The 21,267-nt window shown below is 34.9% G+C and overlaps 2 protein-coding genes across 2 annotated transcripts; both read right to left on the reverse strand.

Annotated features, from left to right (window-relative positions):
- Positions 1-1,426: 1,426 nt before the first annotated feature.
- On the reverse strand, positions 1,427-4,620 carry LOC125875584 (putative late blight resistance protein homolog R1A-10). Its single transcript, XM_049556572.1, has 3 exons — positions 3,994-4,620; positions 1,681-3,750; positions 1,427-1,536 (listed from the first exon to the last, which is right to left on the reverse strand). Exons 1-3 carry the CDS (start codon positions 4,520-4,522, stop codon positions 1,481-1,483), a joined length of 2,655 nt encoding a protein of 884 aa, XP_049412529.1. The 5' UTR covers positions 4,523-4,620; the 3' UTR covers positions 1,427-1,480.
- A 377-nt stretch (positions 4,621-4,997) lies between these two features.
- On the reverse strand, positions 4,998-13,780 carry LOC125875577 (cellulose synthase A catalytic subunit 3 [UDP-forming]). Its single transcript, XM_049556565.1, has 15 exons — positions 13,497-13,780; positions 13,101-13,220; positions 12,483-12,678; positions 11,901-12,121; positions 11,667-11,784; positions 11,367-11,565; positions 10,857-11,123; positions 10,408-10,753; positions 10,190-10,327; positions 9,833-9,958; positions 9,525-9,737; positions 9,170-9,434; positions 7,594-7,796; positions 6,770-7,120; positions 4,998-6,039 (listed from the first exon to the last, which is right to left on the reverse strand). The coding sequence occupies exons 2-15, from the start codon at positions 13,122-13,124 to the stop codon at positions 5,455-5,457; spliced, it is 3,252 nt and encodes a 1,083-aa protein (XP_049412522.1). The 5' UTR covers positions 13,125-13,220; positions 13,497-13,780; the 3' UTR covers positions 4,998-5,454.
- Between the last annotated feature and the right edge of the window lie 7,487 nt (positions 13,781-21,267).

The following is a 21,267-nucleotide window of genomic DNA, read 5'->3' on the forward strand; positions in this document are numbered from 1 at the left end:
ATAGCCTTTTGAACTATTTCAAAACTTTTTAATATTTTCTTTGTAAAAAAGATTAAAACATTAATCTTATTCTTACAAATAGTTTGTAAATATTTTGAATCATTACCTATAGGGACTTATAATATTTATATAAACTTTTAAATAATTAAATTTTATTTTAGAAAATTTAGATATTTTATAGAATAGGTTGAAAACTATGTCAAGATATCCTTCACTGTCTAGCAAATGATCATCCATCTTACTCTAATATTTTGGCTGATTGCAAGGAGCTTTCTACTTAAACTTGGAAACTCTTCGATGCAACATAAATATAGGGAAGAAAATCAAGTGGCAGATACCTTGGCTAAGGAGGGGTCTAGATTGAAGGAAGCTAAATCCCTTGTACTTTGGACAACTCCTCCATTTATTGTTTCTAGTAGAACAGAAGCAGACAAAGTAGGAACTCTTTATGTTAGGCTAAAAAAGTCGTCTTCTACTATAGAAGGTATTAATGTGTATAATGTAATCCCAATCCCTTTCCCAAACGTTACTAGCCATACTCGGCCATTTACTTGTACTGATGCATATTAAATTATAATATATCATCTTGTTTACCAAAAAAAAAAAGTTGATTGTACTTTTAAGTTCTTTCAATTCATATAGACTTGGTAATTGAAATGCGTGTTTTGAAGGTTTAGGAATAGAACTTACTACACTGAATAAAATAATTATTTTCAATCCAAAATCTAAACCTATTTGTCCTTTCATCTTCCGATTATGTACATTAAACTACTATATAAAGAAAAATATTTCTTCGAAGAGAAAATCATGCAATGAAAGTACATCTTAAATTTAACAATGAACCAAATAATTAGAGTTCACCAAAATTGTGGTGTAAAATTACTTTTTTCGACAATTTTGTGAAAATTTAGTAAAATGATTATGTAGTAAGTAAATCAAAAGTATTTATAGGGAGAACGTTAAAATTTGCTAGAAAGACGAATGAAATATTTACTTAAACATAACTCATTGTAGATTAGTCTAAGAGTAAGGTAGAACATATTTAGCAATAATGGTTCTTTTTTTAGTTCTAATTTTTGCTAATGTTGCACACGTCATATCAGAGATTTTAAGTATGCGTATGACCATAGATTTCAAATATTTTTCATAACAAAATGAAATTATGTTACATATCACTAGATAAATGACCATTTGTTATCCAAATCAAGAACCGTTTGATTTGTTTGGAAGCTAGACTTCATAAGCTATATTTCCATGTGTTAGTGTTTATTGTTTTATATGACTAACATAAGACTCGATTGTTAGATATTACGAAGGTTCAGTGAGCATATATCTTCTAACATTAAATGTTTGTAATAACATGCAGGATATCTACAAGTACCAGTGGAATCAAACTATTATTTGTTTAGAAACCTATAATTACATGAAGTAACAATAACAAGAAACTTAGCCAGTCAAATACAGATTTCTCAACTCAAGTTCAATCTAGTACTGCTCTCCAGAAGTCGAACAATGAGGAAGATTCATCATCATCAGCTGCAAGAGAGAAAGTCATCGATCAGTCAGAATTTCGAGCTACTCAATGTGTGATTTCAAGAAATATTTCATATTAGGAAAGCTCAGAATTTGAAACTAATGCTGACTAACTATATTCAGCTGATATTTAAAGGGAAAACTTACCATAAACGCTTATGTCAAGACAAGAATTTCCCATGCTCTCTTGTTCTTCGTGAATTTCATTTGCTGAATTCTGAGCAGAAGAGCTGCAGCAAATCAGTTCAATCATCTCCAATGTACATATCTCTCCAATATCGAGAGGTATTTCCTCAAGACGGATGCATTTCCTCAAAACTAACTTTTGAAGGTTTGGGAAGTTAACACTACCAGCTTCCCAGTTCACTAGACGTGGCTCAGAAAGCAGTAGGAACTTTAGCTGGCTAAACTCATCTTCATCACTTAGTGTCCACGCACAACCTTCAAACTCATTATCTCTAAGTTTAAGCACTTCAAGATTGGGCAATGCAGCTAGACTTGCCATGTCTTCAGAAAGCAGAAGACAACCGGATAATATTAACTTCTTAACAGATGTTAGGGAAGCACACCAGTTTGACAAGGTGAGCCGCTTCTGGCCATAGCAGATGCATTTCAATGTTTCAAGTTTCTCTAAATGTGCCAGATTTTTTAAGTATTCAGATGCATCATCTGATGCAGCATCGAGGATACTCAGTTTACGTATATTGGGAAGGCATGAAAAAACTTCCTCTGTGCAGCTAGAAAAACATAAGTGAGAAAGTTCCTCCAGATTGCTGAGCCCCAAAACATCGTCTGTTGTGGTACTTCTTTTAGGCTTAGACAGATAGTTGCCACTCAGTAGACGCAGACGCCTTAGCTGTGTCATGTTCCAGATATCCCGAGGCAGAACCAAAGTTTTGTGCATATAATACAGTTCCGGCTGTTGAAATACCAAGGTTTGCAGATTATAGAGATGAGACACTGAGGCGGGGAGACCACCATTTGATTGAATCCAAAGGTACCTTAGATGAGTTAGTTGTGTTATCTCAGCTGGAAATGCAGGAAACATATGAGAAAAAATTGCCAACACTCTGATATGTTTGAAGCTCGCGAATAAGGAAATTTGCCTATGAGGCGGAGCAGAGATTAACAGTTTACCCCAGAAAAACATCGATCGAGTTACATGAGATGACAACTCACTAGAATCATTTAGAGAAATGCTGGAAAGAAAACTGAAGCCACGGCCCTCATTCCTCTGTGCTAGGAAGTTTGAAACATATCGAGTTGATGTCACGTGCAGGAACTTCTCTTTCTGAGCTTCTCTTAAGCTCAAGTCCCTCAACAAATCATGTATGCCACAACTTCTGATCTCACCATTGAACCTCCTCTTTCTAATCATTATTAGATTTCTACTAATAAGATCCTCCAAACACTCTTCTGCAACTTTTTCCAAGCTCTTGACCCTTTCTGCTTGTAGAAACCCTTCAGCAACCCAAACTTGGATCAATGTCCGAGCTTTTATTTCAAAATCTTCCGGAAAAGCACCCATAGAGAGGAAGCATGGCTTGAGGTGGTTCGACAGGTAATTGTAACTCATACCGAGCACTCCTAGGCATTTATCAGGATCGTTCGCAACAACTGAATTAACAGTCTTGGCAACAATGATCCAACTTTCTCTTCTCCTAGAAATCTTAGAAAGATGCCCTGCAACCACCAGAATTGCCAAAGGAAGTCCACCACATCTTTCCGCTATTTGCTTCCCGATATCCTCTAACTCAGAAGGACAAAGATCATTTACCCCAAATACCTTAATGGAGAGTAATTTCCAACTATCATATAAACTTAAGACCCCCATCTCATGCAAAGGGCTATCAGGATTAGCATAAGCAGCCACATCCTTAAGCCTACTCGTTAATATGATTCGACTCCCATTGTCATCATCTGGAAAACATCTTGTTACATCGTCCCAAACTTTAGTACTCCAAATATCATCAATGACAATAAGATATCTTCGATCCTTAAGTTTTCTATATAATGACTCCGCTAACTGATCCTCAGTTTTCTCTACAAGCTTGTCTGTCGTCATACCTGGAATGCAACGGACTAGACTTAACAGCAATCTCCTCATTCCATACTCTCGAGATACAGTAACCCATGCATGAACATCAAAGCGAGACCTAATTCGAGGATAATCATAAGCTTTTTTAGCGAGTGTCGTTTTGCCAATCCCACCCATACCTGTAAGGATTGATCTCACATGTGTCATTTAACTTTATCCATTTTTATAAAAGTAAAGTGACAACTACTTTTGCTGCATTAAAATAATTGAACTTTACTCACTATAATAGAAAATTTGCTACTTTTATTCTCTATAACAATAAAGTCACCAACTTAATTTGATTTAGTCCTATATCAACAAAATCTATCCATAATGTACTTTAATAGGTAAAGTTTAATGATCATACGTCAAATTAACCCTACCTGTAATTGCAACGACTTCTCTCTCGGATGAGTACCCAAGTAGCCTTTCTATAACCTTCTCCAAATCATCATCAAGACCAACAACATCATTCTCCAAATTTGCATTAAAACTAGGTCTAGATGGACTTCCAAGCCTCGTCTCGAAATGATCTTCAGCAGGTTCAATGTCATGGTCATGGCTTGTGCAAGTCTCAAGACTCAGCACCAACTCTTCCCGTAGTAACTCAATCTTCTGTACTACTGGTACTAAACTTCCAACTAAATCTTCATTTCCTCTTTGATGAATCTCACAAATCTTTAGTTCAATAATATTCTCAGCTTCATTGAGAGCATCTCTAAACTTTCCAACCAAATCTTTGATATTTTCTTGGTGATAATAACTACTTTTGCTACTATCATCAAGAAAGGCTTTGAAATAATCAAGAGATGCAGCTAAAGATTGAATTTTTGGGTCAGAAAACAAACCTAGGATTCTGGTACTGAGTTGCTCTAGAGTTTGAGCAAGAGAAACAACAGAAGCATAAGCCATCAATTAGTCTCACCAATTGAAGAGCAAGAAAATACCTCTTTTACCTGAAAAAAAGTTGAATTGCCAAAGAGAAAATGGAGAGCACTTCAATGCTGAAAGGGACAATATACAAAATTATTAGCTAGTAGATGAAAATTGAAGCTTAGATAGATACTGGGGCCTGGGACAGCTGTGATTGAAGTGAAAAGTCTTTGGTTCCTTTTCACAACTCATATGCTGAGTGAGGCTAATCTAATTGTAATAGTCCTCCTAGTAGTCTAACCAATATGCCAAAATGCCCTCAACTTCACATTACTAACTTAAACAGTGATGGCTCTGGATCATCTTTTACTATACTCAACTTCTAGTACCACACTTAGGTAAGTCAAGATCGATCAGTCTTTTATACAAAGTGATAAATGAAGAAAGAATAAAGAGATCACTTTCAGAGTTAAAACAAGATACTCAGAGCTGAGGAGAATTCAAAGAAGGAAAATGAACAAGGACAACAAACTAATTTTGTCATATAAATAACCTTTGGAGTCCTCATGTTGCAACACAAAATTTTGAATGAATAAATAAAATACACTAGAACATTAAGGGTACTATAAGTTACAACATTGCATCCATCTCAATGGGGCAAAATATGAAATTCGTATACATCAAGCAGAGTTCCTATCTGGGGATAAAACCTAGAACAGGGAGCAAATTTTGATTTGGTGTCTCTTGTTTGATCTTGGATCGATTAGGAGCTTTTACATGGCTACATTCTGCACAAAATAAAGTACACTTCACATGGACAAACAACAAGGACACACCCAAGTTTGGATGAAAAACATGACAGATTACACAGCTACAGAACATCTTCAACTCATTTTGCATGGTTGATAACATCACTTGGATGACCTTCGCGCTATTATTTGCTTTGCATGCAAAACTTTGAGAGTTCCTTCCTAGCAATTGATACCACACGCCTGAACATCTGGTCCAGTAACTCTTGTTGTGAAGGGATCAATCCGCACCCATAACAAAGAGAAAATGGAGGCCAGAAGAATAGACCACACGACCACGATAGTGGGTGTCCGGTTCTGACGACCCATGAGACCTTTGAGGAAGGGGTAAAGGTGAACGATCACCCAGAAAGCAAAGAATAATTTACCAAAGAGGGGACCCCATGATTGGTAACCACTGTTGATGGCATATGAGATGCCGGCCACAACTCCTACCAGGTTTACAATGAGGAGAGTAGTGGGGGGTATAAGAAGAGTTGTCCATTTGAACAAGTAGAGTTCCGCAAAGTCCCCATCTTCATCTGATGCCTTGGATGTGACAGTAAAGTTGGTATCAATACCAGCAAGCACTTTGAGCAACCCTTGGAAGACGGCAAACAGGTGAGCTGACACACCACCAATGACCCAAAACTGTTCATTTCTCCACCATTCATCAATTCCAACACCACTCCATCTCATCTCCAGAATACCAGTAGCGAAAATGGAAAGAAAGAGGGATATAAACCAGATGCTAGCAAGGTTACTAATCTGCAAAAGTAAAATAAACATATCATAAATCCTATGAAATGATATCTTGGTAAATGTATGATAAAACAACTTTTTTTTTTGGATGACAAGGAAAACCCCAAAGGGTAGCGCACAGGGGGTTCCCTCGCTCCTATGCAATAGCTCGCAAACCACATAGGAGAGGTAGCCCACACTAGGCAATCCTGCTTTCGCTGGCAAGGGGTTTCAAACTTGAGACCTCCAACATGGAAGTCCCAAACCCAAACCACTGGGCTACCCCGAAGGGTTAAAGCAACTTAAGAAAGTATGTTCAATGTAAGGACAAGTTTAGCAACTACGTGCAGTTTAAGACCAACTGACGGGTTACTTGAAGAACTCAAATTAAATGGGGGGATCATAGGTGTGTAGCAAATACAATATTCTGTTTCATTTTATATGAAGGCGTGCACTTTTTATCATATAAGACTGTGAAAGTGTTTGACTGGGCCCGGAGCTTAAGAAAGAAAGACTTTTGACTTTCAGAACTTGTGATCTTAAACATGCCATACCATTTCTGTGGCTATATAATCACGTCATTAATGGTTAAATGAAAATTTAAAAGTAAAATTATTTCTAGATCTAGAAAAGTGTCATTTTTTTCTTAAGAGAGGGAAAAAAGTGTCATATAAACAGTAGTATCAAATAACCTTGGATATGCAAAAGAAGCCAAGTTATAACAAGCATGTAAAGAATTTAGAGATCCAATGCTAACCTGAGGGATAATGAATTTCCCAGTAAGTAGACAGATAGCTGGAAGCATGCAGTATATAAGAAGTGGAATGGAAGTGATTGGATAAATGGTGGTGTTGACATAAGCAAATCTCTCCAACCACTTCAACCGTCCATTGTATCCATACCATATAGGACAATGCCTACTGAAAAGAATTTCCACTGACCCTAAAGCCCATCGAAGCACTTGGTTCAGACGATCTGAAAGATTAATAGGTGCTGACCCTTTGAAGGCGGGTCTCTTGGGCATACAGTATATAGATCGCCAACCACGGGCATGCATCTTAAATCCAGTAAGAATATCCTCTGTGACGGAACCATAGATCCATCCAATCTGCACATACACAACGAAATTTAAGTATTCAAACACACAATAGTAACAACAATCATGGTCCAGTTAGAGTCTACAATAAGTACTACCACAAAGAAATTCTCGTGTCTACAATGTACCAAAAACCGATGCATCTGGGAATTTAGTGATGTACAAGTAGCTCGACATTTTCTTTAAAGGGTATATGCTGCAACTCTCATTTTCCTTTCACCAGATCTAAGGAAATAGATATTATTTTCGGTATAACACTAGACACTGGATCTCTTTTTGGTTTATTTTTTCTGTCAGAAGGTCAAATACTAAGTAACAAGTCACCTAAAATTCAGTTAATAGAGTTCCGTGGCAATGATTGTCCATCTACAATTTCCTACTCATCCTAGAACTTTTTAAATGGTGAGCTTAATTCACATCACTTACAGGCTCTTCCCTACCTATCCTAGACTCTGGTGGGGCGGGAATCTAGAACACAGCATTACCTCAGTTCCCCATTCTGATTTATCTTCATAACCACAACTGATAACATGAATAGCCTCTTTCAAAAGGGTCTCCGGGGTAGCCGATTGAGGAACACCACCATTCTCCATGAGTGTTGAAGCAACAAAAACAGCAGATTGCCCGAATCTCTTCTCCAGGCTCATTTGTGACATGAGAAGTGACTTTTCATCATCAAATCCAGCACCTGATTTCATGATTGAAAGAGAGAGGAGAAACAGTGGGTGTGAGAAGTTGGAAAAACTTCAAGAATATAGTGAACCACCACATAAACGTATGGGACTTCAAGCATAAAGAAATAGGATAATCCTGTAAAGAATGAGTGCACAAGAAGCATAAAGAGGACAAAAGTGTACTTCAATTCTCAAAACTTGATAGAAGTGTATTTGCCTGGGATGAGTTGCATTCCTTGCTTATAACTTTAGCATGGTAATCAAGAAGCATTAACCCAACATATAAAATGCATGCCTACAGTTAGTGTTTTTTACTGTTTCCTTAGTAAGCACTCCCCTGTTTCAATGTGTTTGCCTTAACTTCTTTTTAACATTTCAAAAGAATGTCTCTTTCCTTTTTTGAAAACTCTTTAATTCTAACTTCCACATACATGTTTAAGACCACAAGATTTAAAAATCTTCTTTACTTTATTAAACTCCTTCCCAAGTCAAAACCAGACAAACAAATTGAAACAGGTAAGAAGAAGTGGTGAGGGCAAGCAACACATAAGTGTATGCTTACCTAGAAATAGTATACTTCTTGCAGTTTTGTGTGTCAATCAGCAGTTACAAATTTTACAAAACCATATTCAACAAGCTAATAAATAAAGTGAGGTAATGGGGGAGAATTCCTACAGCAACAATATGGATTGGATCACAATTGGTTAATTGATAATCTAAAAGCTAGTCAACAGCATAAAGAAGTTCCATGTGCATCTCCTCTTTTCAACATTTCTAAAATCTGAACTTAGGTCCATTTTAAAAGGTTCAGGAAAAGCATAGCCATATTTCTGTTTGCAAGGGCAGGTCCAACACAATCCAGACTTAGAAATGACATTGTTGTCAATTTTTTTACTTCCATTATTGGACGATGGCAAACCTGATTCCAGAAGACAGGAGAACACGCACGGTTCACTCTTAAGAAAGCAAAAGAATATAGGACAAAATTCTAATTGTCGAACAACCATTACTTGGTGTGTCCCGGGTACTCTACAAGTCCTACTCACTAAAGGTAGGGGTCATCTTCTATTTTCCAGTTCAGAAGTAATTTCATGAAGAATATTTGAGGTAATCCAAAGCAATGAACTACAAGTTAGATAAGTCTAAATGATGAAGGAAGTGACTGTCTACTGATGTTGAAAAGTATTGGTATTGAAATACATGGGGAGTTAGCAACTTGCAATTTTTCCTTTTTTTTTCCCTGATGCAACAGCTTTGCCAATCAACTTACTAAAAGGAGTTGCTGAGTAAGGTGTGGTATAAAGCATCAGAGTGATCATTCTGGGATTGGTGAAGTACTTGGACAAAGATAACATGAAGTGAAAAGATTTAGTAATTTGAACTATACCTTCAACTCCCTCCTCTATATCCTCCAGATTGAATATTGGCACAGTGGGATCAACATTCTTACTAGATTTCTTCTTGTCTGAGCCTTTTTTACTTGATTTAGAACCCTTCTTTCTTGATCCACCGAAGCAGGAAGAGAGGAACCCTGCCTTCTTATGCTTTGGCTTAATTGGAGGTTCATAACCATATAAAGCTGTTCTATTGAAGACACATCCAGTACCCACATACACTGGGCCTTGAATTCCATCCAAACCTCTCAAGTTAATCTGGTTCAACAACAAAAAAAGATTTCACACCAAGATCCACATGAAATAATCTCATAAAAGCGCATGAACTGCATAAAACACCAAACTTACATCGAAAAAAACTGTATTCCTGTTGGCATATCGATCGTTCCTATCAATACCATCGAATCTCTGAGGGAATTGTACATAGCAGACATATTTTCCAAGGTTAGGATCCATCAAAAAGCACATTGCTTCTCTCAATGCCTTGCTGTTGTTTATGTAATGATCACAATCAAGATTCAACATAAACGGTCCATTAGTAAGAACCGCTGACACGCGAACCTGCACGATCATTGTATATGATAAAGATGCCCCATTTATGTCAAGATTGTTGGTTGGGGGGGGGGGGATAAACTACTCCAATATTAACAACTTACCAGTGCATTCATGGCACCGGCCTTTTTGTGATGTTGGAAGCCAGGACGCTTCTCACGAGAAACATACACTAGTCGTGGCAACTCATTTCCATCACTGTCAAGTCCTCCACTTTGTCCCAAGAAAACCTGTACGCAACAAACAGAGATAACACAGTTACTCCCAGAACAGAAAATGCCCCGACAAAAGTTTAAATTTCAGAGAAAAGCTAATCGAAAATATGCAAGACCAATGTCAAACTCGTGGATTAAAGTAAGATCCAATCCTCAATACCTGCAAGTTAGAGTAATTGAAAAACACTGATATAGTTTGTTCTTAAAAATTAAAAATACATCCAACAAAGAAGAATTAAAAGTTACCTGAATCATCCCAGGATGATCCCTAGTGTTATTTCCAGGCCATGGTGTACCATCTTGCATAATCCATCCTTCTTCAGGGACCTTTTGAGCTTTTGCAACGAGGGCATTGATGCGAATTTTGAACTCTTCATACTCCCTCTGTATTATGATTCCAAGAAACATTATGAGCACACATCAAACAGAAAACAACAAAAGGTAGTGCAAACACTAAAACTGACCTTCATTGCCCTGCGATCTTTTACAAATGATGTTTGAACTTTATCCTTCAAGTAGTCAACCTTCTGAGAAAAATACCACTCTGGAGCTCGTGGCTCTATGCTGTACTTCTTAGAGAAAGGAACCCATTTCCTTGCAAACTCTGCTGTTTCAGATAGGGCTTCAAATGTCAACATGGCAGCACCATCATCAGACACATAACAGGACACCTTATCAACAGGATAGTCAACTGCAAGAATGGACAGGACAGTATTTGCTGTAACAAGAGGAGGCTCCTTCAAAGGATCCACAGTACTAACAAATATGTCAACAGCAGCTAATTGTGATGGCTCTCCTTCACGATCATACCTACCGCACATCATGATTAAAACTGAGTATAAGAAATAAAAATGGAAACGAGCAAAACAAAATAGAAAAGAAAAGAACGAAGAGAAAAAGATCAAGCTCTTACCTAAGTGCAAGCCTATCAAGATATGTCTCACGGTTGATTGGAAGCCACTTAGGGAACTGATCCAAAATCCAAGATACTGCAAACCAAATCTCGCATATCACAGATAACAACCATAACGGAATTGCATTGGGCACTGGATTCATTATCCGATAGTGCAAGAAAATACAAAGAATGACAAGCCGGAGGACAATAACCATCCTGTAAGGATTTATCCTAGACGATGGAATAGACACCTTCCTTGAAAGAGGTTGTCTAGCCTCATCATTGCTGCACCAACAAAGATGTACCATTAGAGGAAACTCATTCTATATTCAAAGACAACACAAAATTTGAATGCTTCAACATTCCATCAGAATGCTGATCAGCACATATCACGAATACAGAATACTTTGTTCTCTTCTCCTTTTTTATTTTCTTTACAATAGAAAGATATCAGAGATGATCTACCAAAACAGCCACTCAGAAACCAGAAATACATAACATAGCCAGCAGAAGAAAAGAAAAACTCACAGTAAAGAGTCATCCCCCAGAATATCAGTACTAGCATCAATATCTCCAACTCCTCGTTCCGAAGGAGGATGGCTAGTGGTCATCGGCACAACATTCTTATCCTGCTTCATTTTCCAGCCATCAACTCTTTCTTTCCAAGCAACATTGCCAAGTCCAGGGGATCCAAACTCCCTTACCGGGTCCACAACCCTGATGTTAGCTGCCAAAATAAGAAAAGTACATAGAGCCTCAAATATCTAGAATCAGAGATGAGGAAGAGATAATTCTGTAACCCACTTGTCGAACAAACCAGGAACATACGTGATTGGTTAGCATCTGTTGAATATGTGAGTGGATGGATGTGTTTTGCACCACCAGCAGGTCCAGGAGATGCCATTGAATAGCGTTCAGGTGATGCTGCAGACAATTCCCCAGAAACCTAGAGGTAAGAAGACAACAAGCATTCAGTCACTCATTCAATTACTTATACCAGGCAAGACAGTCAAGGAAAGGGGGAAGATAATAACATAAAAAGCTAGCAACTGTGAATCATACATCTGTTCCATTTGTAAGCAGAGGAATATGATTGTGGGAGACCTCCTTATCATACTTTGGAGCACCAGTCTCCTCACCCCGCCCGTAAGTCGCGTGCCAGCTCAACACACGGTCAGCCACTTTTTGCTTCTCATTCAGATTTTCAGAAGAGTAATTTAGATCACTGGCACCATCGTCAGCATCACCATCTTCTACACTTTCACCACTAATAGCAGGACTTCCTGTTACAATCAAGTAATACAGCACATCAAGATCTCAAATCAGAATAGTCTAGGACTTAATCGAGTTAACTGCCATTCAAATCTTTCAGTAGATTAGCAAGATGCAGATCCTTTTTTTCTTCTCTTTAGTGTGTTCTTTGTTGCTTGGGATGAAGACAAGTTTACTTCATGCATATTCTCTTGATGGTAAATAATCGTTTTAGCAAAACCATTTTATCATCTTATAGAAAAAAGTTGCCAGTCAGCATCTACAATCATGTACCAGACTCAAAAACTAAAGGTCTCTTACTTCTCTTGGCCAACAAGTCTTGAATGATCTATTAGCTATTCAACTCAATTGCTCAATCAGAATCATCCATACCTTTATGTCTCTTGTATCTGGTCTTGCACTGTGGGCAAGATTGATTCCCGTCCTTCCTCTCGTATTCATAGCATGGCCTACAAACAGGGAAGGCACAGACATCGCAAGCAACAAATGGCTCGCCATTCACAGTAGTGCCAACACCATCACCACAGATCTGACAGACTTGACCACCTAAGGTCTTCAAGGACTTCCCCTATGCAAAAAAATCAGCACAATAAGAGACTTCCTCATATATATATATATGCTTGCAAATCATCATTCAAGCTTGAATCTCATATCATACAAGATCAGACAAACTACTTCTACTCACACTAGGTAGAGCAATTCTAAATTAAGCTTCACATCAAAGATCTAAACATTCTAAGACCTCCTGAAATTCAATAGGAACAACAGTACAAATTAAAGTTCAGTTCTTGACAAATTACTACAAACATTTCAACCTGATACTGACACAGAGCACGAGGTAGTGGAACACCGCATACAAATTAACTGGCCAAAATACCAAATCCATAGCAGAAACTGACAAGAAATGATATCATCACACCAATCTAAACAGCAATTGTGAGGAAAAAAAGGTAAAGGTAGAGTCTTTATGTATTCCTTTCATGAACTAACCTTCACATCACCTTCTGGATCCATTGTCAGTCCACTTAGATGTAAACAACGGATTTGCAATCAGCTACCAGTCTCAGCCCGATAAGTCGCCAACCAACATGCCCAAATTACAGATCAGATCTATTTCAATCACCAAGTAAAATAAAAGAAATCAGGAAAAGAAAAAAAAAACACAAAATTAAAAGAAAGAACAGTCTATTTAGCTCTTGGTTCAGTTAGAAGGAGAATTCATTCAAGAAGAACAATCACAGGCATTTTAATTAAAGTAAACTCCCTCCCCCAAGTCAACTGAAAACCCCACAACTCAAAATTCATCCTTTTTCTAATTTCATCAAATTTCCCTCATCAGAAAGAGAAAATCCACCAACATTTCCCAAAAAAGAGGGCAAAAAGTACCTCAAGATCCAATAAATCAAGAAACCCAACCCCAGATCCTTCGATCCACAATATAAAATCAAATAAAGAGAGAAACCCAGAAGCCAAAATATCAAGAAAATGAAAGATCAACAGAGCATTGCCGACAACACACTCTCTCTCTCTTCCTCCTCTGCTTTCTTTGGGTGCCAATAAATACACAGCTATATATGAAAGGGGTATTGGAGTGTAGACTGTGCGTATTAGCTGGAGATAGTATTTGTTAGTATGTCGTGTCCGAAGAAAAATACATTTTTTGGTAATTAATAAAAGGGCTAGTTGGCTCAGCTTAGATGAGACGAAAGCGACACAAGAGCTGCCCTGTCCAAGTGTCACTGAGAATTAGTGAAGCTTGCTTTAGTTTTTAGAGAGAGAAAAATCACTCCACCGACAGCTCTATAGAGAGAGAAAATCAGATCTCCAATTATTTCCATTTTATTTAATTAATTTCACCATTTTTTAAAAGTATTTCTTTGATCACTCAACTACTCCCTTTACTTCCTTTTTCCTGTTTTTGTTGTTTACTTTTCTGTGTCGGTTGATTGAAAGTGAAATGGGTGAAGAAGAAGATGATGAAGTACAGGCTGCTTACAATGTGTGTGGATGGTTGTTACTTAGTAACGATGAAAAATCTTATTTTATCTCATAATTCATTTGATTTGATGTAATTATGTTGTTATTTTAAAATTAAAAATTTTTAGTTTGTCTAATGATTGATTTGGTGATGAAGTAAAACACGCTTATAATGTGTTTGGATTATTGTTACTTATTTTATTGTATTGTTAGTTTAAATATAATATTTATTTTAATTTTTAATTAGTAAATTCTATCATATCTTATGTTTGGTACAACGAAAAATCTTATTTTATCTTACTGTCAATTTGATGTCATTATGTTGTTGTTACATCAAAATCTATATTTGGTAATGATAAAAAAAACATTTTATTTAACGATCAATTTGATGTGATTACGTCATTAACCCCTCCTTTTTTTTTTATCTCTATTTATTAGCATTCTATAGTCTTATTTTATCCTCTATTCAAGTTTTTTTTTGTAACGATAAAGAATGTGATTTTATTTAACAGTTGATCTGATTACGTCATTAAGCTCTCCATTTTTTAATATCTATTTATTAGTTTCTAATAACGTCATTTTATCCTTTATTCTATTTTTTTTAAGTAGTCTTACCTTATATCCTATATTTCTATTACCTTTTTAAATTATTGATACGTGGGATTATATAATAACGAAAAAAAAAATCAATCTATCAAAATATTAAATTTATTTAAATAATAATACGATATAATAAAACATAATATAATATGCTATGAAGTAAAACTTAGCAATCATTCCAACAGAATGTATGGAAAAATTCAAAATTGTTGTTACACAAATTTTATGGACATTTATCTATAACTTTGAAAAATTCTTTATATATTACGGTCCGTACCATTAATCTTTTTTATAAGAGTAACAAAATTTACTATCAATTCATTGTTTGGCTCGTGGAAATTTTGTGAATGTTCAATTCCTTTTTTTATGTTGTATATGACGTTAGATCATATACAAAATTAAACATGTTAATTTAAATTATCACTTTATAATATTTGCAATAGATCAAAATGTGATATACAAAAGAAATATATTTATTTTGATAGATTGTAATTTTATGAAATAGTTACATAGCTTTATCATTTAAGTTAAATTTGATAAAAATTATAAATGTTTATATTGTACTTGTATTTTATTAGCACGTTTTTCTCAAACAGATTTACAATGATTATTATATGAGAAACACATTTTGGATCCGATTGTAATTACTTTTTATGTTGAAAGAATATTATTTTGTGTATTGATATATTGTGGCATAGTTAATTATGATCATGTTATTATTGTGTGAGATGTTTTATTTTTTTATTTTGCATTTTTATTAGAATAAAACTACACCATAGAGTATTACAATTACAATCATTTAGGTTGAAGTCACAAATTTTATACCTCACATATTTTACTGTTTGTGAATGCAACATCCCCCTATTAGATTCACAATCTTCTTCTAAAATTTGGCATGATTTTCAAATCTTTAAATGCAATTAGTTATTGTAGCTATCGCACAGTGTAAAATTGAGCATTGCTATTTTTAAAAATTTAATCTAGTCTAACCACTTTTAATTTAATTTCAAATGCTTAGTGCATATTTCTAACACGAACTACATAAATTATATTACGATTGGATATATTTAAATTAATCAAAGTAAGCATAAAAAATAATATATATTAACTTTATAAAATATTATATGTCATCGTTTAAAATCATTTGTCATTGAAAGTAAGAAAACTCATATATATGCATGATAAAAAATGTGAATAACTTGTCAACATATTTGCATTGACTTTTTAGATAACTTATTTAAAAGGGTGATTTTAACATTGGTATTGATTCTCAACTTTCGTATTTGATATACATAGTTATTGATTCTCAACTTTCTTATTTGATATACATAATAAAAATGAAAATTATTTATATGATAATCTCTTGTTCGTTTGAATAAATCGAATAAAGACAACATACATCAAATCATATATCTATTATAAATCATAAAATATAGCACGGGTAAATGATAACTTCGATTGTTAGATGATAACTCATATGAAAAATATGGATTCACCACTTATATGCAGTATTTAACTAACATTTTAGGATAAATCATGAGTTTGAAAAAGAAATTTAAAATCGGAGAATATGATGCAATAAAAAAATAATTAAAATAATTTTATTTATTTTTAAACGGACAGAGTTGGATGAGCAAAAAAAAAAAGTTATATGGTACGTTGTTACTATCTTGTATAATTATTTGTTCCCATCTCATTTGATTTACGTAATAATATCTATTTAAATGATGTTCTATATATACCATAGTTTAAACATAATCTTTTATCTGTAGCCAAAGTTAGCAAAGAGCTCTCGTAGTGTAGATTAGTTGTAATTCAACATGGTATCAGAGCCAAACAATCACGATTCTGAGTTCTACTGAAGCTGATTTATGTGATTCACTGCTTCGCTAATTGGCATCAATGGCGAACCTCAAGTTTGATCACAGTCATCCGCTATTTTTACATTCCTCCGACACCATTGGTACCTCTATTATTCCGATGCAGCTAACATGATCCGATAATTACTCTATTTGGAGCAGGGTCATGCGAATTCAATTGCTTGGGAATAACAAGTTTGGTATTGTTGATGGCAGCTAGAAAAAAAAGGATTTCAGGACTGAATTAGGGCACCAATGGGATCGATGTAATGCGATTGTTCAAGGCTGGATTATGAGCTCTATAACTCAAGATTTGCATACATACATTGTTTATGCAATTAGTGCACGAGCTGTTTGGGAGGATCTTTGAGAGCATTTTGACATAGTGAATGCTTCAAAAATCTATCAATTGTATAAAGCCATAGCCACCTCTGTACAAGGTACTGATATTGTACCTACTTATTTCTCTAAGCTACGAAATCTATGGGATAAATTTGCTAGCATTACACCTCCACCCTGTAATTGTCCAAATTATAAGGATCTGTCTATGTATATGGAGAGACAAAAATTGATGCAGTTTTTGATGGGTTTGAATGAAACCTATGATCAATCGCGTAGTTAGATGGTTGAACCCACGCCCACTATTAACAAAACTTATGCTATGCTTGTTGAGATAGAGAGTCAAAGATTAATTACGTCCTCATCAATGAGTGGTGAAGGTACAGATCTAACTACTCTTATTACAGAAAGGGGAGGGCCTCCTCGTGATAGTAAAAGAACCACTTCACAATCTAACTCGAATCAATATTATAAAGGCAAGAAGAATTGGGAGTAGAAATGTGATTATTGCAAAAATCAAGGACATGTAGAAGATAATTGTTTTCGACTTCATGTTTATCCACCAGATTGGAAATTCAAAAAGAAGAGGACAAGTAACAATATCTATAATGCTCATAATGTTCAGGCTAACAATTCCTCTCCAATGCATTCGGGTATGAGAGATCTATCAAGAGATATACCCAGAGCACCTCATCTAACTGATAATCAACATAATCACATTCAACACATGCTAGATGAAGATGTTTCAACTGCTAATGTGATGGCTAATATGGCAGATATGGCTCACACTAATATCACTAAACTTATAGACTTACCCTGGATAATTGACAGTGGTGCAACCAACCATATGGTTTCTACCTTAAATGTGCTACATGATGTGCAAACTGTTAGGCCTGATAAAATATGAAGGTATGTTACCTAATGGAGGTGTGACTTTTGTGACTCATACGGGTAATTGTAATTTCACAGACACATGAGAATTACATGATGCTCTATATGTACCAGAGTTTAAATATAATATTTTATCTGTAGCCAAAGTTACCAAAGAGCTCTCATAGTGTAGATTAGTTGTAATTCAACAAATTGAACACAAAATTTAAGAAATAGAATAATATATTTTCTTTAAAATTACAATATGAAATAAACTATACATATTTGCCATCATAGATCATCCTTTTTATTTTTTGTGTAGATCTTCATTTTCTTCTATTCTAGTGTGTTCTTGAGATTTTATGTAGATTCTTTAATTTCGTAGTTATTGTTGTTTCTTTTTCGGGCCTTCAACTTCAATTCATAAATATTTTTATCTATTTTTTCTTAATTTTTTAAACCTTTATAGCGTAATTACTATTGTATTTTATTATTTTATAATTATGATATGCGATTATATCTTAGAGATGTCAGTATATATGTGTTAATAAAGAATTTAACTATGTAAATGTAACGACCAGGTTTCGTCGTTATAGAAAAGTCAACGTGGAAAAGTTTTGGGTCGAAAAACTTTTTCGTAGTAACTTGGAATTTTCCAACCTAGTCCAAATTTGGACGAAATCGGAGTCATTAAAGTCTTCTGGTAGCAATTGGGTTATCTAATTATGAATTTGATCACATGAGTATATAGATAACGCGTTAAGGAATCCGTACGACTTAACAAAATTGAATTCGGGTAAGTAGAACTCCTGAAACCAATTTTGGCGTGAACGGGTAATTTATGAGTTCGTTGGTTGAAGGTGTGTTGTGAAATGAGATATTGGAATTATTAAAATAGCTCATTGTTTCGTACAAGCCGCTTTGGCGGGGATTTCTGTCTCCAGGGCGAGGCTGCTGTAGCGGGGTGAGGACTGCTGTCGCGGGCTCGACCCGACTTAAGTTAGAAATAAACCCCAAAACGTCTTTATTATGCACTTTTAGACTTTGAGAGTAAGGAGACGAACCCCAGGCGATTCTTGACAGTTTTCCACCATCTTTAAGGCTAAAGGCTGTTTTAACTCTCTGAATCCATTTTTCGATCCGTAGAACGTAATCTAATGGGTAAATATCGATGGGAGAGAGTTTTGATATGAGAATTATGATGGGAAAAGCCTTAATTTGGGTAGTGGGATTATGGGTATGATCTAGGGTTGTTAGAATTGTTAGTAATACGGGTAATTAGTAATTGTTTGTTGATTCTCGTATTATATTGATTGTTTGTAGACAAAAAACAAGCGAAATCAATCCAAAAAGGGAAGGATCAAGTTTCTTAAAGGTTTCAAGCTTGTTTCGAGGTAGGTGATGGTTTGATTCTATGATTGTGTGATGTATGTTTGTTCTTGCTTCATTATGATACATGTTTGTATGCGAATGTTGTATTATTGATCACATTAATTGGAAATGAGGATATATGAATGATGAATGCCATTAATCATAATTTGATTGAATGATTATGATAATGTACTTTGTGATTGTGATTATGACTTGTTGAATGGATTGGGTGTTGCGTTTCGACATATTAATTTGGATCGGTTGCCACATTCTGGCATAATTAAGGGATCAGTTGCCACGTTCCGGTATGCTAACAGTTTGAGTATGGGTTCCATGAGAGGACCAATGATATAATTGTGTATCTTAAGAAATATGAAACTGTTCGTTGTTCGTAAATGGTGATGATATTGTATATGTTCGATATATGCATGTGATTATATTGTTTTAATGACTTATATATATATATATATATAGCACTTAGTGGGATAGCCGCGTGATCCTTTTTGTGGTTGTGTATTGATACTGCACTTGCTTTTTCTTTGCTGAGTACATGGCATCTTCAGGCGGCTATTGACAGACCTCGTTTAGAAGATCAATGATCGTTCAAATTCAACGGTGAGCCAATTCTTCCAGGCTGCCATGAGTTCTCCTTTCGTCTATGTCCACATTTCGGACTTAGACTTTTCTAGTTAGTTATTAGTTCATTAGTTGGGTTGTAACCCTTCTTGTTAAACGTATGGATCTTGTTAGATGTTTTGGTATATTGACTTTTAGGTTCTAGGTGTATTTTTCCGCATTGTTTAGTTGTTAGATCTTTTGGAAGTTTATGGAAACTTTAGTCTTTAGCTATTTAACTTGCTTCCATAACTTAAATGCTTTAGTTTTTGAATTTAGTTGCTTGGTTTGAGTTGTAGTAGTGGTTCTCCCACCGGAGGGTTAGTGTGGGTGCCAATCACGACGGTCTGAATCGTGACAGTAAATCTACAGTAAAGACTACATTTAAGAATAATAATTTGTGCGTTCAAAACTTAATATGTGAAGGATTCACATAATTAAATTTTATATATGTCTATAGAACCTATTATCACAAAAATTCAGAATAAATAATGTATTTCGAAAAAAACATGATGGTTAAAGCTGAAAAATTCTAGATTGAAAGAAATGATTCCTTCTTTTTTTATGAATCTCTACACACTTGTTTTCGATTACTATGGAATAATTCCTTTAATCACAAAATTAATATTTAGTGCTAATGAAACTAAATGCTTTTTTCATATTTTCTAAAATAATATTCACAGTATATCTCATTTAATGAAGCACTAAAAGATTGTAAGAAGTTTACGTTTTTATTAACATTATTAATATTAAATTGTTAATAGATCGTTGATGAAACATCGAAATTCCTCCCAGAAACTTATGTTTCCATCTTTTTTCTAATGCATTTTCCTCTTTGATTGTCCACAATTTTACTTTCTTGTTTTAGTTGTTTCCCAATTATTTTGACATAGATACTATACTTTTCACATGTGCATTGAGTTGTTAGTTTTGGATTTTAGCTTCTATTTTGAAACTTCAACTATTTTTCAATAATTATCATATTTTNAGGCCCGACTAAAATAGGAAGGTATGCTACCTAATGGAGGTGTGACTTTTGTGACTCATACGGGTAATTGTAATTTCCCAGACACAGGAGAATTACATGATGTTCTATATGTAGCAGAGTTTAAATATAATATTTTATCTGTAGCCAAAGTTACCAAAGAGCTCTCATAGTGTAGATTAGTTGTAATTCAACAAATTTAACACAAAATTTAAGAAATAAGATAATATATTTTCTTTAAAATTACGATATGAAATAAACTATACATATTTGCCATCATAGATCATCCATTTTATTTTTTGTGTAGATCTTCACCTTCTTCTATTCTAGTGTTTTCTTGAGATTCTATGTAGATTCTTTAATTTCGTAGTTATTGTTATTTCTTTTTCAGGCCTCCAACATCAACTCATAAATATTTTTATCTATTTTTTCTTAATTTTTTAAACCTTTATAGCGTAATTACTATTGTATTTTATTATTTTATAATTATGATATGCGATTATATCTTAGAGATGTCAGTATATATGTGTTAATAAAGAAT

This window comes from Solanum stenotomum, chromosome 1, assembly GCF_019186545.1.
Source record: "Solanum stenotomum isolate F172 chromosome 1, ASM1918654v1, whole genome shotgun sequence".
Taxonomy (NCBI): Eukaryota; Viridiplantae; Streptophyta; class Magnoliopsida; order Solanales; family Solanaceae; genus Solanum; species Solanum stenotomum.

Bases quoted from the DNA above. Each gene is read 5' to 3' on its own strand.
- LOC125875584 (XM_049556572.1), bottom strand. From the start codon at position 4,522: ATGGCTTATGCTTCTGTTGTTTCTCTTGCTCAAACTCTAGAGCAACTC. The intron at 3,751-3,993 runs GTAGGGTTAATT...CAATCCTTACAG, and splicing joins AGAAGTCGTTGCAATTACAG to GTATGGGTGGGATTGGCAAA. The intron at 1,537-1,680 runs GTAAGTTTTCCC...TCTCTCTTGCAG, and splicing joins TCTTGACATAAGCGTTTATG to CTGATGATGATGAATCTTCC.
- LOC125875577 (XM_049556565.1), bottom strand. From the start codon at position 13,124: ATGGATCCAGAAGGTGATGTGAAG. The intron at 9,959-10,189 runs GTAACTTTTAAT...TGTTGCGTACAG, and splicing joins ATCATCCTGGGATGATTCAG to GTTTTCTTGGGACAAAGTGG. The intron at 7,121-7,593 runs GTAATGCTGTGT...GTGTATGTGCAG, and splicing joins AATCAGAATGGGGAACTGAG to ATTGGATGGATCTATGGTTC.